Raw genomic sequence first — 13,284 nt, 5'->3', positions numbered from 1 at the left:
TAATGATGGCAACACTAACGTCGCATCTTCCTTCTCCCCCTCTATCCAAGAATCCCCTTCGCCAACGACAACACCCTGCCTCTGGGACGCCTTCCAAGTCCGAAAATGACAAGATAATACCAACGTCGCCTCCTCCTTCTCACCCGCAATTCAAGAATCCGACTTCCTCAACGGCAACATCATCACCATCCGAGAAGCAGAAGCAGACAGCGAAGTGCCCGAGAAGCGACAAGATAACACCAATGTCGCCTCCTCCTTCTCACCATCCATTCAGGACTCACCCTTCCTAAACAACACCAATATCAATATAGCAGGAAAGGGCGGTACCGAGAACGCCAACTGCCAGAGCGGCGACGGCGCTGATAGCGGTGGAAACACGAATGTAGCCAGCTCGTTTAGTCCGAGCATCCAGGACTCGCCGTTTTTGAACTGTAACAGTATCAATGTGCTTTCGGGGAAGAAGTGAATGTGATGTATGCTAGAGCCTACATGTTCTCCTTGATCTGATTCACCACCGGCCTCTTTGTCTTCTCACCGCAAGTCGCTCCTCTTATCCTCCTATCCCGTACCTCGCTGACGTTACTCCTCCAGAGGATCATCGGCAGCAACCTCCTCGCCACCGACTTGGCCAAGGGATAGTAATCGTCTATAGCTGGTCCCATACAATCAGAAACTAAGTTTCTGGCGATTTTATGGGTTGGCTCCTGGGCTGCGTGAAACTTGGCTTGCCTGTACATAAAGATATCAAATCCATCATCAGTCTATCACAGCATGAACTGCTCGTCTCGTCTCGTCATGCAGTCATGAAATGCTGTATGACATCTTGTTCAACCCTCCAGCTCCCCCTCCTTCTCAACCCTAGAATCAGTCTGCAATCAAGCTCGTGTGATGGTGGTATAATCTCTCAGTCTGGTGTGTAATACATGCAAGTGAATACGGTTGTTGATCGAAGAGCCTTCAGAAGAAGATATATCGTTCCCTTGCGATCTAGCACCTCGTAGAACATCACCTGCAATGGGCGATGGGGGTAGGGATGTTGTAATGAAAATAGTATTCTCGAACCCTCATACCTCATGCCCACTCTCGGCATTGCTAGTAAATATATACACAACGATCGAACTGGCGAAGATGAGCTGCAGTCTCGACTCGTCACAATATCAATTATAGCCCACTCTGCCACTTGCCTTGCCTTCACAAGTACTTCTGCTCTTGTCTATGCCATGCCAGTCATCGAGCCTCGCTTTTCAAGTCCCTTCTCTGAATCTAGTTCCCAATGCCCTTCTTTCCATCCCCATCTGAATCCTTCATCGGGTTCAGCTTATCCATCAAGCTCGGCTTCCCACTCTCCCCGCCCTCCAACCCCGTTTGAGCAGAGGAGCTGGTATTCATCGATCCCCTATGTCCACTCGTCCCAATCACCCCCATCCCCGGCCCACTCCCTGGAGCAGCCTTTGGCGGAGGATGTACCTGCCCATCTTCGGGCGTCAACCCAAATAATTCAGAATGAGACCCTGGCGCTGCGGTGCCCTTCATGTGGCTGTGGTATTCTGTTCCGGTGCCGTCCTGTCCAGAACTAGATGATGGATCTGGGTTCTTTGGTCCGTCGGTGGCGCCGGGTCTGGTGCCCTCGATGCCGTCGGCGGAGGTCGGGACAGTGTCGTGGGCGGTAATGTCTTTGGTGGTGCCGGTATGGGCGTCTGGGTGGGCTTGCTGGCGCGGGTCGGTGGAGGAGGTGGGAGGCTTGTCGATGGTGCCGGGGGCGGTGACGTGATCCATGTTGTTCAAGAGAACAAGGATGGGCAGAGTCGGCTAGTGGTGTTGACAGCTGAGAGTGAAATGCGTGCGTAGTCTTCTGGAGCTCAAGGTGAAGGAGAAAGGTTGTTTGATGAGTGAAGTTAGTGGTAAAAGGATCTTGTAAGACGGCTTTGGCAGAGGGGCTCAAGCAGCCAGCTCCAAGTCGCATCAACGTCATACCACATGGTGTACACAGCATGTGAGCCGTGCGGGGTAGCGATATCGTTGCTTTGGAGGTCTGACTTTGCACCACTCGTAATGTCTCGCTCAATTGGCCGAGTAGCATCAAGATAAGCCCTGTGGACCTCCCGAGGAAATCATGTGTAACATTGGTGCGGTATGAGTCAATTGTTCTCGTCGTCATACTCCTCTGTGCCCTGATGGTCAGGAGTGTGACACCAAAGCAGGGTTAACAATGATTATCAGGGGCAAGGGCCATACTGCCCGACATACAGAACTGTGTGACCTGGATGTAGTTCAATCAGTATCCTATGTACAGGCGCAGGGCTAGATTCCTAGTAAATCAGCACGGTAAGGTTTCGGCATTTTGCGAGATCTGAATGGTAGCAAGATAGTCATCATCACCATCATCATCGCAACGCTGGTCATGGTCTCCTCAAGAAAAGTTTCACTGGTAGCGTAAGAGGTTTCCAGGCAGCACATCCCCCCTTTGGACTCCGGCATATATGATTTGCCAGGTAAGGATGGTATTTCCTGGGAAGAGGAACGGCGAGAAGGTGCACAAGTAGAGGTCTTACCGGAAATGAGCGCTGAAACACTAAACAGAAAAGGGGAAGAAGTAGTAAAAGGAGTCAGAAAAGCAGAGGTACGCCATCACAGGGAATGCCTACCAAGCAGCAGACACACAGCCAAGAGCAAAGGATATGGGTTTGTAAGCCACCAGACTCAATCCATTTTCACGCAATTTCGAGGAACTTGGAGACTTTCGGAGCTCCTGGCTTGTGTGATCTGTAGGATGCGCTTAATCACCTTGTCTATAAGGCACTCCACAACAATCTTCTCCCAATCATGCCTTTACCGATTGCTCTTAGCCACACGCTCTAGCTCGTCCTTCTTCTTGATGGCATATGAATTCGAGCTGCCCTTCGCCGCATTGATCAACTCTTCTGCAAGACACTCCGCAATACTCTTGACGTTCCTGAAAGCTGCCTCTCTGGCTCCGATTGTAAGAAGGGCGATCGCTTGGTTGACCCGTCGCAGAGGTGATACATCGACAGCTTGTCGGCGCACAGTACCAGCCGAACCAATACGTGTGCTATCTTCTCGGGGCCCGCAGTTGACTATGGCGTCGACGGCAATTTGGATAGGGTTTTGGTCCGTCATGATGTGGATCTACAAGCATGCCAGTTAGAAGATCGCCACGTGGAGTGAATATTGGAACATTCGCACAATTTCGAAGGCATGAGCGACGATACGGATAGCCATCAATTTCTTGCCATTGTTGCGACCGTTCATCATGAGAGAGTTGGTAAGGCGTTCAATGATGGGGCATTGTGCTTTTCGGAATCGCTTCGCCGCATATCGACCAGCTGAGTGTGAGATGTAGACTGGGGCTCGGATTTGGATGTAATCACTGTGAAGCTAGAGTCATTGTGCTGGCCGTGCTCAGTGGATAGTAATGGCATACGTTAATGAAATGTCCCTGATTTCAACATCTTCATAACTCCATTTATTGAACAACTTGACACTCCCAATCTCTGCAGTGACTTCTTTGGGAAGGACATCGAGGTTACCCACGGTCGGGTTTTGAACCTCGACTTCATCGTTGTCAGACATGATGGGCAAGAGTAGGAAGTTCGTTGAGATCTAACGTCGGGTTCGTTGCTGTGCTGTATCCATGAAGTACGGTAGGGTTCACGATAAATTCAAGGTTAGTGGGTCTGAGCCCTAATGCCGCTTCTGGCTGACCATTGTGCCAAGACCCATCCGCCTTTTCACTTTTGACGAGACTGAGAAGGGAACAGTGTTCTAACAAGGCCTTGCTCCTGCTTACTTGCTACTTACGCTCTCTACAGATCCGTGGAGACAGTGTCGGCTTTCTCCTGAGCTGCCTGCGATGTTTCCCAGGTTTACTCTTCCAGAAGCAGTTTCAATTGAGAACCATACTGCAACGAAGCCCCCATTTATGCATAGCAATCTGCTGTCTCACCGACTCTTCAAGAGCGAGCAGTGGAGGTTGCGACCGTGCCTTTAGCCTTTAGCCTTCCTGTAATCGTTGTGAGAGCAATCCATACTCAAGTGCACAGTCTAAATCGAGTTGATGAACGGTAGGGAAAATGACGCTAAGTTTAAGCCGCGTTTCACTTGCGGCGCGGGTGGACATCAGCGTCATGTCTCAGGTTGCGGCAACATCCGTTATCGCGCTCAAACAGGAAAGCCCCTCGTGAGCCGACAGCGCATCAGTGCATTTTCTCGGTGTGAAGGTCGGACGGCACCACTGGTAGCCTCTACTTATATTATTTGCGTGCACGCTTCCTCCCCGCTACACGGACAGATCCCAATCACACCTACGCAGGGGTTTGTGAAAGAGCTTGCACTGCCGATATCCAATCTCGATATTGCCCTCATGTGGCATTGGCTCCGCGCCGACTCCTCTCCCTTCGCACGCTGTGCGGATTTGGTAATGAAGCCTCGTCCGTGCCAGATATCGAGCTAGCCACCTGCACAATTACTACTGTTGCACCATCCAATGTCGACCTCTTCATCTCAATCCCGTGGCATCAAGGGCCGAATCAGCAGCCTTCAAAATGAGAGGAAACCGTCATTGGAATATTCTCGGCCACGGCAGAAGCACGTCAAGCTCGCCGACGCCTATACATTTGCTCTCAGGGTTGCATATCTATCTTACCTCCTGCAGCCACGGGCACGGAGGACAAGACAGGTCGCTGTTCCAAAGCCACAGGTTCACCGATCCTCCACCTCCTTCAACGATCTTATGAAAGACTTCAGCCTAGTACGCGATTCAAAAAGCACGAGATTCCCGAATGGCTTCGTGCCGATCCTTGAAAAACGCCTCACGGGAGTCTTGATGGGGAAGGAGAGAAGGAAAGAATACGAGGATGCATTGGTCAAGAGAACCTTCGCAGCGTTTCTAAATGCCTTTACAGATCCGGCTTTCAAGAAGAGGATGGAGAAAGATCGGAGAGTGGAAGATCTTGTGCTTATATTCTTTTCAAACGCTACAAAGGAATTACAGAAGGGAAAGGCTCCAGGTGACGATAGTGTTAAAATGATGGTTGACCGTCATGTGGCTCTGTTTGTTCGGCTGATCGGTCTCGTCATGAAGGACCAAGATTGGACACGGGACCGACCAGAGTTGACGGCTAGACTTTCCACACTCGAAAGCAAACTTCTAGCTCACGATCAAGACCTGACACAGGACCAAGCAAACGGGGCTTTAAGCACTGTAGAAGAGGTGGTGCCGTTGAGCTATGAGGTCAGAGACATGCCACTGGTTCGAGTTGTGGCCAGGATATTTGGCTTCCCAGAATCGATGGTGCAATCCGATATCACGAAGAACAAACCATTCTGGACGGAAAGCGCTGCATTACAGGATTTGAAGACATACCAAACACATCTCAACCTTGGTACAGGGCGAACTCTCAATCGCGGCGACTTCGATACGGACCAGGCATATGAGCTGTGGAAGAAGTCTGAGAGCCCGGATATCTCTCAATTAGTGCTAGCAATAGTACAGTCAAATCCAGAGTTGGCCAAAAGTGCCCCGGGTGGCGGCTTACCGCGATTTAACGCACAACCTAATGGGATGCCGTCTTCTGATTCGAGCTACTCGGAAGCTTCGAGAAGGCTATCCCTGAAGTTGGAAGATTCTTCGTCGTATGTTATTGATCAGTCAATCGACATGAGCAGCCTCAATATTGGTACTGAGGGCACAGATTGGCCTGATGACGTGGAAAACATTTACACCTTTACTCCATCTGATCCGAGAGCCGTCTATCGGTTCATACTCGCGCAAGCCCTGTCATTTGATGTGAAAGACACCTCCCTCGAAGCATCTGAGGCGACTTCTACCACCCCTGCCATTAAGCTATTATCGAAACAGTCTACAGAGTTGTTGAATGAGATAGCTCTTCGATGGCGCATACCTCATTCTAGTCGCTTGGTGATGTTCTTGGACGTTGTGCGGCAAAGGTACATCGAACAACAAATCGACCTTGATACTCTGGATACCGCTTTCATCTTTGTCAAAGAACCACCTACCGAAAACAAACGAAGCTCTGTGGTAATGACCTCTGTGCTTTATGAGCGGGAGAAGTGGACAGTTACGGATTCGGTCCTCATGCAGCAACTGCTTCACGCACTAGAGGAGAATCTCCTGAGAGAGCTTTATGAAGCGATTATGATGAGCTACGATGCGAAGATATCCCCAGTTCTTGGTAAAATCTTGTATGTCCTGGATACTCACATTCGTGCAGATCCTAGTTTCGTGCGAGTTCCTGACCAAGAGGCGCAATTCCGAACCACCGTTGCGGATGGTCTTGTTAACAAAGCGAGCGAGGTCTATGGATCTTATGTTGAAAAAGAAATCCCCCAGGAGCAAGAAGCTTGGGAGTTCTATCACGTGATCCAGCTAGGAAAGAGCGTAATAAAACTGGCGGAAAAAATACAAAAACGATTCAAGAAGAACCCTGAAATTTGTGGTGTCGAACCTCTTGCGATCCTGCTTGAGTGTCTGCTGCCTTCCTATGCTGAGGACGCTCGGGACATCATAGGCAGGATTCTGGAGGGTGCTGCTGAGAAGGAGCAGGAAATACCCATTCAAGACGGGTTTGACCTTTACAAGGAATTGAGCGAGGTCCGTCGGATTCACTCCAATGCGCTACCAGACGTACCTTTTCCGTTCCATGTCGAAAGTCTACTAGCAGATTTTGTTTGGCGATGGATCCAAATGAGCAGCGAGCAAATAAATGGTTGGGTTGAGAATGCCGTCAAGCAAGATCGATTCACTGTGCGCACGGAGGGGGCTAAGGCAATACCTACTGAGGATGAGCGACATAGTATTTCCGTGATTGATATCTTCAGATCCTTCAATCAGATCCTTGATCAAATATTTCAGCTGAACTGGGACGATGATCTTGGGTATGCCAAGTTTATGACTGCTCTCTCGAAAGCAATCGGTGATGGTTTGGCGCGGTACTGCGACCTCCTTGACCAGATGTTCAGCCGAGAGATGGATAGACTCACTCCAGAACAAGAAGCTGCTGCGGGCCAGACACGGCAAGAGAAATGGATGCAACTTGCCAAAGATACTTGGAACAACAAGGAAAGGGTCGAACCTTTTCAGTTTTACGCCACGTCTTTTGTGAAATTGAATGATATCGCTTTTGCCATCCGCCAATGGGACAAGCTTGAACGCGAGATCAATGTTGACGCTTGCATGGAGGTGATTCAACGACATAACCCGCCCGCTACGCAGAAACAGCGGAAGACCACCAACTTTGTCTTCACAATCAAAATCGTCGAGGCTGAAGATCTAAAGGCCTGCGACATTAATGGTCTGAGTGATCCGTACGTCGTGCTAACGGATGAGTACCAGAAGCGGCTGTCCAAGACCCGCGTTATCATGCACAGTCTCAACCCTCGGTGGGATGACACAGTTGACATCGTCACAAGGAGCCCACTGAATATTATCGCTACTATTTGGGATTGGGATAATTTCGGCGACCACGACTACGTCGGACGTACGTCTATCAAGCTTGATCCAGCACACTTCAGCGACTTCATGCCGCGAGAATATTGGTTGGATCTTGACACTCAAGGTAGGCTATTATTGCGTGTTAGTATGGAAGGCGAGCGAGATGACATTCAATTCTATTTTGGCCGAACATTTCGCACTTTGAAACGGACGGAACGAGACATGACGAGGAAAATTACCGACAAACTTTCTGCCTACATCAATCATTGTCTGTCACGTCGAGCTCTTCGCTCTCTACTCAGCCGTGGGATCTCGATATCGTCCGTCTCCTCATACTTCAAAGGCAATCGACAATCGACCGCTCTCGCATCTTCAGGCCCAACAGAGGCGGACATATCTAACGCCGTCAAGCCTCTATTTACCTATTTTGACGACAACTTCGCGATCATGAATCTGACCCTTACCTCTGAGGCCATGATCATGGTAATGACTCGTCTTTGGAAAGAAGTGCTAGTCACCATTGAATCTATCCTCGTGCCTCCTCTCTCGGACAAGCCATCTCAACAACGACCCCTGACACAACAAGAATTGGACGTCGTTTTCAAATGGCTACAGCTTCTGTTCGACTTCTTCCATGCTGTCGACGAAGAGACTGGCGAAGCCAACGGAGTGCCCACCAATGTTCTCAAGTCTCCCAAATACCATGAAATCCAGACTCTCAACTTTTTCTACTTCGATACTACCGAGAACCTTATCCGCACCTCCGAACGCATGGCCTCCGCCACTGCCGCCCGCCAAGCAGCAAATCGCAATCGTCTTTCTGCCCCGCCATCGCTAGGCATGAGTTTTGGCAGTGGGCCTGCTGGATTGATGGGCATGCCCAGCACTCGTCGGGCCAAGAGTATCATGTTGAGTCGAAATCTTGGCACGATGAGGAAGGCTAAGGAGGAGAAATGGAAAGAGGCGCAGGCTGATCCAAATGATGACATGATACTCAGGATTCTCCGGATGAGACCAGAGGCCGCAAACTATCTGAGGGATCGAAGTAGGCAGAAGGAGAGACTGGCGGCGGCAGCGGCAGCGGATCTGATCGTTCGGCAGAGCCTTTTGGCAGGCAGCGGCGGGCGAATGGCTGGGACTCTAGGCAGACGCTAGATCCAGGGGAGCAGATATCCGCAGGGGTTGTTGTTACGGGCGGGAGCGGTTTTGGGCGCAGCTGTGATGGACTGGAATGGTTCGCATGGGATACGATATCCTAATGGCTTTACAATCTCGGCGTGACTTGTACTGATACCATCCTATATCATCCTTGTCCTTAGCGTAATGCATACTTTCATCTGCGCAACAGTCGTCAGCATTTGGTCAGTTATCCCTACGGCTATCCCTACGGCTATCTCTATGGCTAGCATACGATATGGATGCTTTGCAATGAACAGGCCTTAACCCATTTTGACAACCATGTACTGTACTAGTAGGAGTACTTACGGCAGCTTCGACTTACTTAGCAGGAGCAGGCCCGTTGAAACTATGCCTAAATTACCATCAATGTGTGCTTTGATATGATCTAGTTTACATACATAGTAAAATTATGCAGCTTAAAATCTGGAATCCAAATAAATTATGTTATTTCGGACGTCATTCAGGAAAATGACGCTCAAATTATGGCTAACTTATGGTCATTTGAGCCTCCTGACGATGATTTTCAGAGCCCTTCTCCCGGTAAGGAGGTAAGCCGCGTGCAAACAGCCAAGGAGATGTGCCCACACGGCCCACACAGCCCACAGCCCACAGCCCACAGCCCACAGCCCACAGCCCAGAACTTCCACCGGTGATGTCTACAATTTCTTCGGCGATCATTGGTGCGTGCAAACCAGGCATCAGGTTGCACGGAGTCGAGATCATTCATTCTCGGAGGCGGAGATAATGGACGGGTAAGCCACACCTCCCTTCGTCATCGTGCAGCTTCGCACCAGACACCGTAGACCGTCAAAGGCGAATGGTTGGTGGGTGGGGAACAAAGACACTAACTAGTTGGGGCTGCAAAGCCATGGTGCACACTATCCGTCGAACAGTGCCTGCTGCCTTGATGAACTGGGGACTAACATGTCTCAAAGGCCTTCTCACAAGCGATCTAAAAGCGCGCTTGCTCTCTCATTGCTCCGAGGTGAGCGCGCTGCAAAGGGGGACAGTGGTTCTGAGAGCGGGTCACCTATAACACGCACCTCCTCGAACAGCCTCCTTGTTCCTACCGCCAATTCAGGCTCCAGCAACCCGACAAGCGCAGTCGATGGCGGAACCCTTTCGCCCATTTCTGAACCAACCGAGTCTACCGCATCGCTGGAGACTGCAGAGAAAGTGGCTCCGTCAGGGATGCAGGATCACAAAACGTCGATAGAAGATTCGGTCAGAACTTTCCGGGTCTTTGGGATACTTCGCAATGGAGATACAGCAGCCATTTCCAAAGCCCTCAAGGAGGCCTCCAGCAACAAGATTCCTGGTACAACCATTCTGCATCTTGCCATTCAATGCGCCGAACCTCATGTGGTCGATTATGTTTTATCGAATGGTGGCGCAAGCGACGTAAATTCTCGCGACAAGGAGGGCAACACTCCTCTGCATCTCGCGGCGCAGTTAGGTCGGGTGCCAATTGTCAAGCAGCTTCTTCAGCAGGCCAATGTAGATGAGTCCGTGGTCAATCACCAGGGCCGAATGCCAATCGATGTTGCAAGAACGCCGGAGATTTTCCAAGACTTGCAGCTTGCGCGGTCGCTGTACGTTGATAGTGTTGTACGACAGGTGCACGACTTCATCAGCCACAATGATCACCGGAAATTAGAGAATCTGTTAGTCGACCCAAGGGTTGAGAACGTTCTTGACGTCAACGCCTTAGAGCTGGTGACTGATCCCGAGACCATGGCAAGTGGAGGCACATTGCTACATGAGGCTGCTAGAAAGAAAGACATCTCGCTCATCCAGGTATTACTTATGCATGGCGCGGATCCCTTTCGACGTGATCGAAAGGGGAAATTGCCACAAGATGTCACCAAGGACGACCGTACCCGGGCAATCCTGAAGAAGTCACCCGCAGCAGCTGTAGCACAGAGAGGGATTCAAGAAAAGGCTATCCTCGGAGGCATTCCCGGCCAGAAATCACACGCAGGAACTCCTGTCGAATCCGGCAAAGACAGTCGAGAGATGAAGGGCTACCTGAAGAAATGGACCAACTATACGGGGGGCTACAAATTGAGATGGTTTGTACTCGAAGATGGCGTACTTAGCTATTACAAGCATCAAGGTATGTTCCCTGCCTTTCTGGTATGGCTGGACTCGCTTCTAATCTGACGATCAGATGATGCCGGGTCCGCGTGCCGGGGTGCTATCAACATGCGCATAGCCAAGCTACACATGGACCCACAAGACAAAACACGTTTTGAAATTCACGGCAAATCTTCCGTCAAGTATCACCTGAAGGCTAACCATGTAGTTGAAGCGAAACGATGGTTCTGGTCTCTCAACAATGCCATCCAGTACACCAAGGATGAGGCGAGAGCAGACGAGAAGCGGAAGACCAAGGATGCCGAAAGTCTACGGCAGGCAAAGGCGGAGGTGAGTGATAGGTTACGGCCCGACTCAGAAGCTCTGAGCATGGCAAGCGCAAGGCCCACGACGCTTGCGGCGCCTTCATTGCTAACGGTAGGGGGTCCAGCTGGATCACGGGTCAGCGGTGCTGCCTCCTTTCGGACAGAGAGCGCCTTCGGGGACGATGCAGGCTCCAACTATGGCTCCTATGAACCGAGCCTGACCGCCGGAGATGTCGGCAGAGTGGCAACCAATGCTGAAAGGGCGGCTGATGATTTCGACGAAGAACAGGAGGATGATGACGACCGCAGCAGCAACCATGTGCAGCCAGTAAACAAAGATGCATTCAACATCACTGCACAGTCGGCGAAGTTTCAGCTCGATCTTCTGGCTCGTGTATCGGATGCTCTCAGTGCAGAGCGAGCAAAGAACCCCAGCATGCCGATCTCTGATCCGACCGTGTCGCAGGTCATATCCACTTACGAAGCTGCTGTCAGCAGTCTTGACGGCCTTGTTGTCAGTCTCTTGAAGATCTCACGGGATCGTGATGCCTACTGGCAATACCGACTTGACAAGGAAGCCGATACGCGGAAAATGTGGGAAGAGAGTATGGCGCGGATTGCGCAAGAACACGAAGAACTCCAGAAGATGGTGGGTGAATCTGAGGAGAAGCGAAAACGAACGAAACGTGCTTTGAGAGAAGCGCTCGAAGGACAATCCGCTGCTGCCAGTCAGCCTGCCAGTCAGCCTGCCAGTCGAAGCGGGACACTGGATCGTGTCCAGTTCGCTGTGGCTCTAGAAGATGTGCCGCTGAACCGCGACGGCCGTGCGTCAGTGCACCGGAAATCTATCAGTAGCCGAGAGGGCGCTCGGAGAAAGTCTGTCATCGCGCAATACACCAACATCTCTGATTCGGAATCCGGTGATGATGAGGAGTTCTTCGATGCTATTGACGCGGGGGAGGTGGAAATTGTTGCTGCTCCGCTAAGTCCTCCACTGCCTCAAGCTCCCCCCAGCGACTCAGCCTCGGACGAGCGCGAGGTGAAGAGGAAGCAGATCGTGTCGTCGTTTGCGGGCTACGAGGACCCGGTCCGCACGAAACTGAAAATGGACGCCGACAATCGACCCAGGATCTCTCTCTGGGGGATTTTGAAGTCGATGATTGGAAAGGACATGACGAAGATGACACTACCTGTATCGTTCAATGAGCCCACGTCGTTGCTTCAACGTATCGCGGAGGACATGGAATACGCAGATCTCCTGGATATCGCAGCAGACCGGACGGACAGCGCCGAAAGAATGGTCTACGTGGCGGCGTTTGCGGCTTCTGAGTACGCGTCCACGATTGGCAGAGTTGCCAAACCATTCAATCCCTTGCTGGGCGAGACGTACGAGTACGTTCGGCCCGACAAAGGCTACCGCTTCTTGATCGAACAAGTCTCCCATCACCCACCCATCGGAGCTGCCCACGCCGAGTCGGCGAACTGGGACTACTTTGGCGAAAGCGCCGTTCGCTCGAAGTTCTACGGCAAAACTTTTGACATCAATCATCTGGGCACCTGGTTTCTGCGCCTCCGCCCCGCCCACGGCGGTGCCCCCGAACTCTATACATGGAAGAAAGTGACCGCCTCCGTGGTGGGCATCATCACCGGCAACCCTACCGTCGACAACTACGGACCAATGGAGGTCAAAAACTGGACCACTGGCGAGGTGTGCATGCTGGACTTCAAGCAGCGAGGCTGGAAAGCCAGCTCTGCCTACCACGTGACGGGCAAAGTGATGGACCAAGGCGGCAACACGAAATGGAGCATCGGCGGCCGGTGGAACGATAAGATCTACGCGCGCCCGACCCCGGGCTTCGAAGACCAAGATATCTCGCGATCCGTGCCCGTGCACGGCCACGGTACCGACGCCGCAGCGGCGGGCAATGGCAAGCCCACCCGCGGCCGCCCGGGATCCCCTTCAACCTGACGCCCTTCGTGCTGACGCTCAATGCCATCCCCGATCAGCTGAAAGCGCACCTCCCGCCCACCGACACGCGGCTGAGACCGGACCAGCGCGCGATGGAGAACGGGGAATACGATTTCGCGGCCGAGGAGAAGAACCGGGTGGAGGAGAAACAGCGGGCGGCGAGACGGGAGCGCGAGAACCGAGGCGAGGTGTGGAGGCCGCGCTGGTTCACCAAGGAGGTCGATCACACCACGGGCGAGATGTTCTGGGAGTACAAGGGCGCC

The 13,284-nt window shown here is 51.8% G+C and overlaps 4 protein-coding genes across 4 annotated transcripts; 2 read left to right on the top strand and 2 right to left on the bottom strand.

Annotated features, from left to right (window-relative positions):
- Positions 1–1,263: 1,263 nt before the first annotated feature.
- On the bottom strand, positions 1,264–1,776 carry EPUS_03526 (uncharacterized protein; the record flags this gene model as incomplete). Its single annotated transcript, XM_007806117.1, has 1 exon — positions 1,264–1,776. The coding sequence occupies one exon, from the start codon at positions 1,774–1,776 to the stop codon at positions 1,264–1,266; it is 513 nt and encodes a 170-aa protein (XP_007804308.1).
- A 1,053-nt stretch (positions 1,777–2,829) lies between these two features.
- EPUS_03525 (40S ribosomal protein S5) lies at positions 2,830–3,591 on the bottom strand (the record flags this gene model as incomplete). The annotated part of the gene is made up of 3 exons (XM_007806116.1): positions 2,830–3,147; positions 3,205–3,388; positions 3,443–3,591. 3 exons carry the CDS (start codon positions 3,589–3,591, stop codon positions 2,830–2,832), a joined length of 651 nt encoding a protein of 216 aa, XP_007804307.1.
- A 913-nt stretch (positions 3,592–4,504) lies between these two features.
- On the top strand, positions 4,505–8,626 carry EPUS_03524 (uncharacterized protein; the record flags this gene model as incomplete). The annotated part of the gene is made up of 1 exon (XM_007806115.1): positions 4,505–8,626. One exon carries the CDS (start codon positions 4,505–4,507, stop codon positions 8,624–8,626), a length of 4,122 nt encoding a protein of 1,373 aa, XP_007804306.1.
- A 948-nt stretch (positions 8,627–9,574) lies between these two features.
- EPUS_03523 (uncharacterized protein) lies at positions 9,575–13,021 on the top strand (the record flags this gene model as incomplete). Its single annotated transcript, XM_007806114.1, has 2 exons — positions 9,575–10,766; positions 10,821–13,021. The coding sequence occupies 2 exons, from the start codon at positions 9,575–9,577 to the stop codon at positions 13,019–13,021; spliced, it is 3,393 nt and encodes a 1,130-aa protein (XP_007804305.1).
- Between the last annotated feature and the right edge of the window lie 263 nt (positions 13,022–13,284).

This window comes from Endocarpon pusillum (assembly GCF_000464535.1).
Source record: "Endocarpon pusillum Z07020 unplaced genomic scaffold scaffold5138, whole genome shotgun sequence".
In the NCBI taxonomy this organism is placed as follows: Eukaryota; Fungi; Ascomycota; class Eurotiomycetes; order Verrucariales; family Verrucariaceae; genus Endocarpon; species Endocarpon pusillum.
The sequence above is the reverse complement of the archived record's forward strand: the minus strand, read 5'-3'. Positions and strand labels throughout refer to the sequence as shown.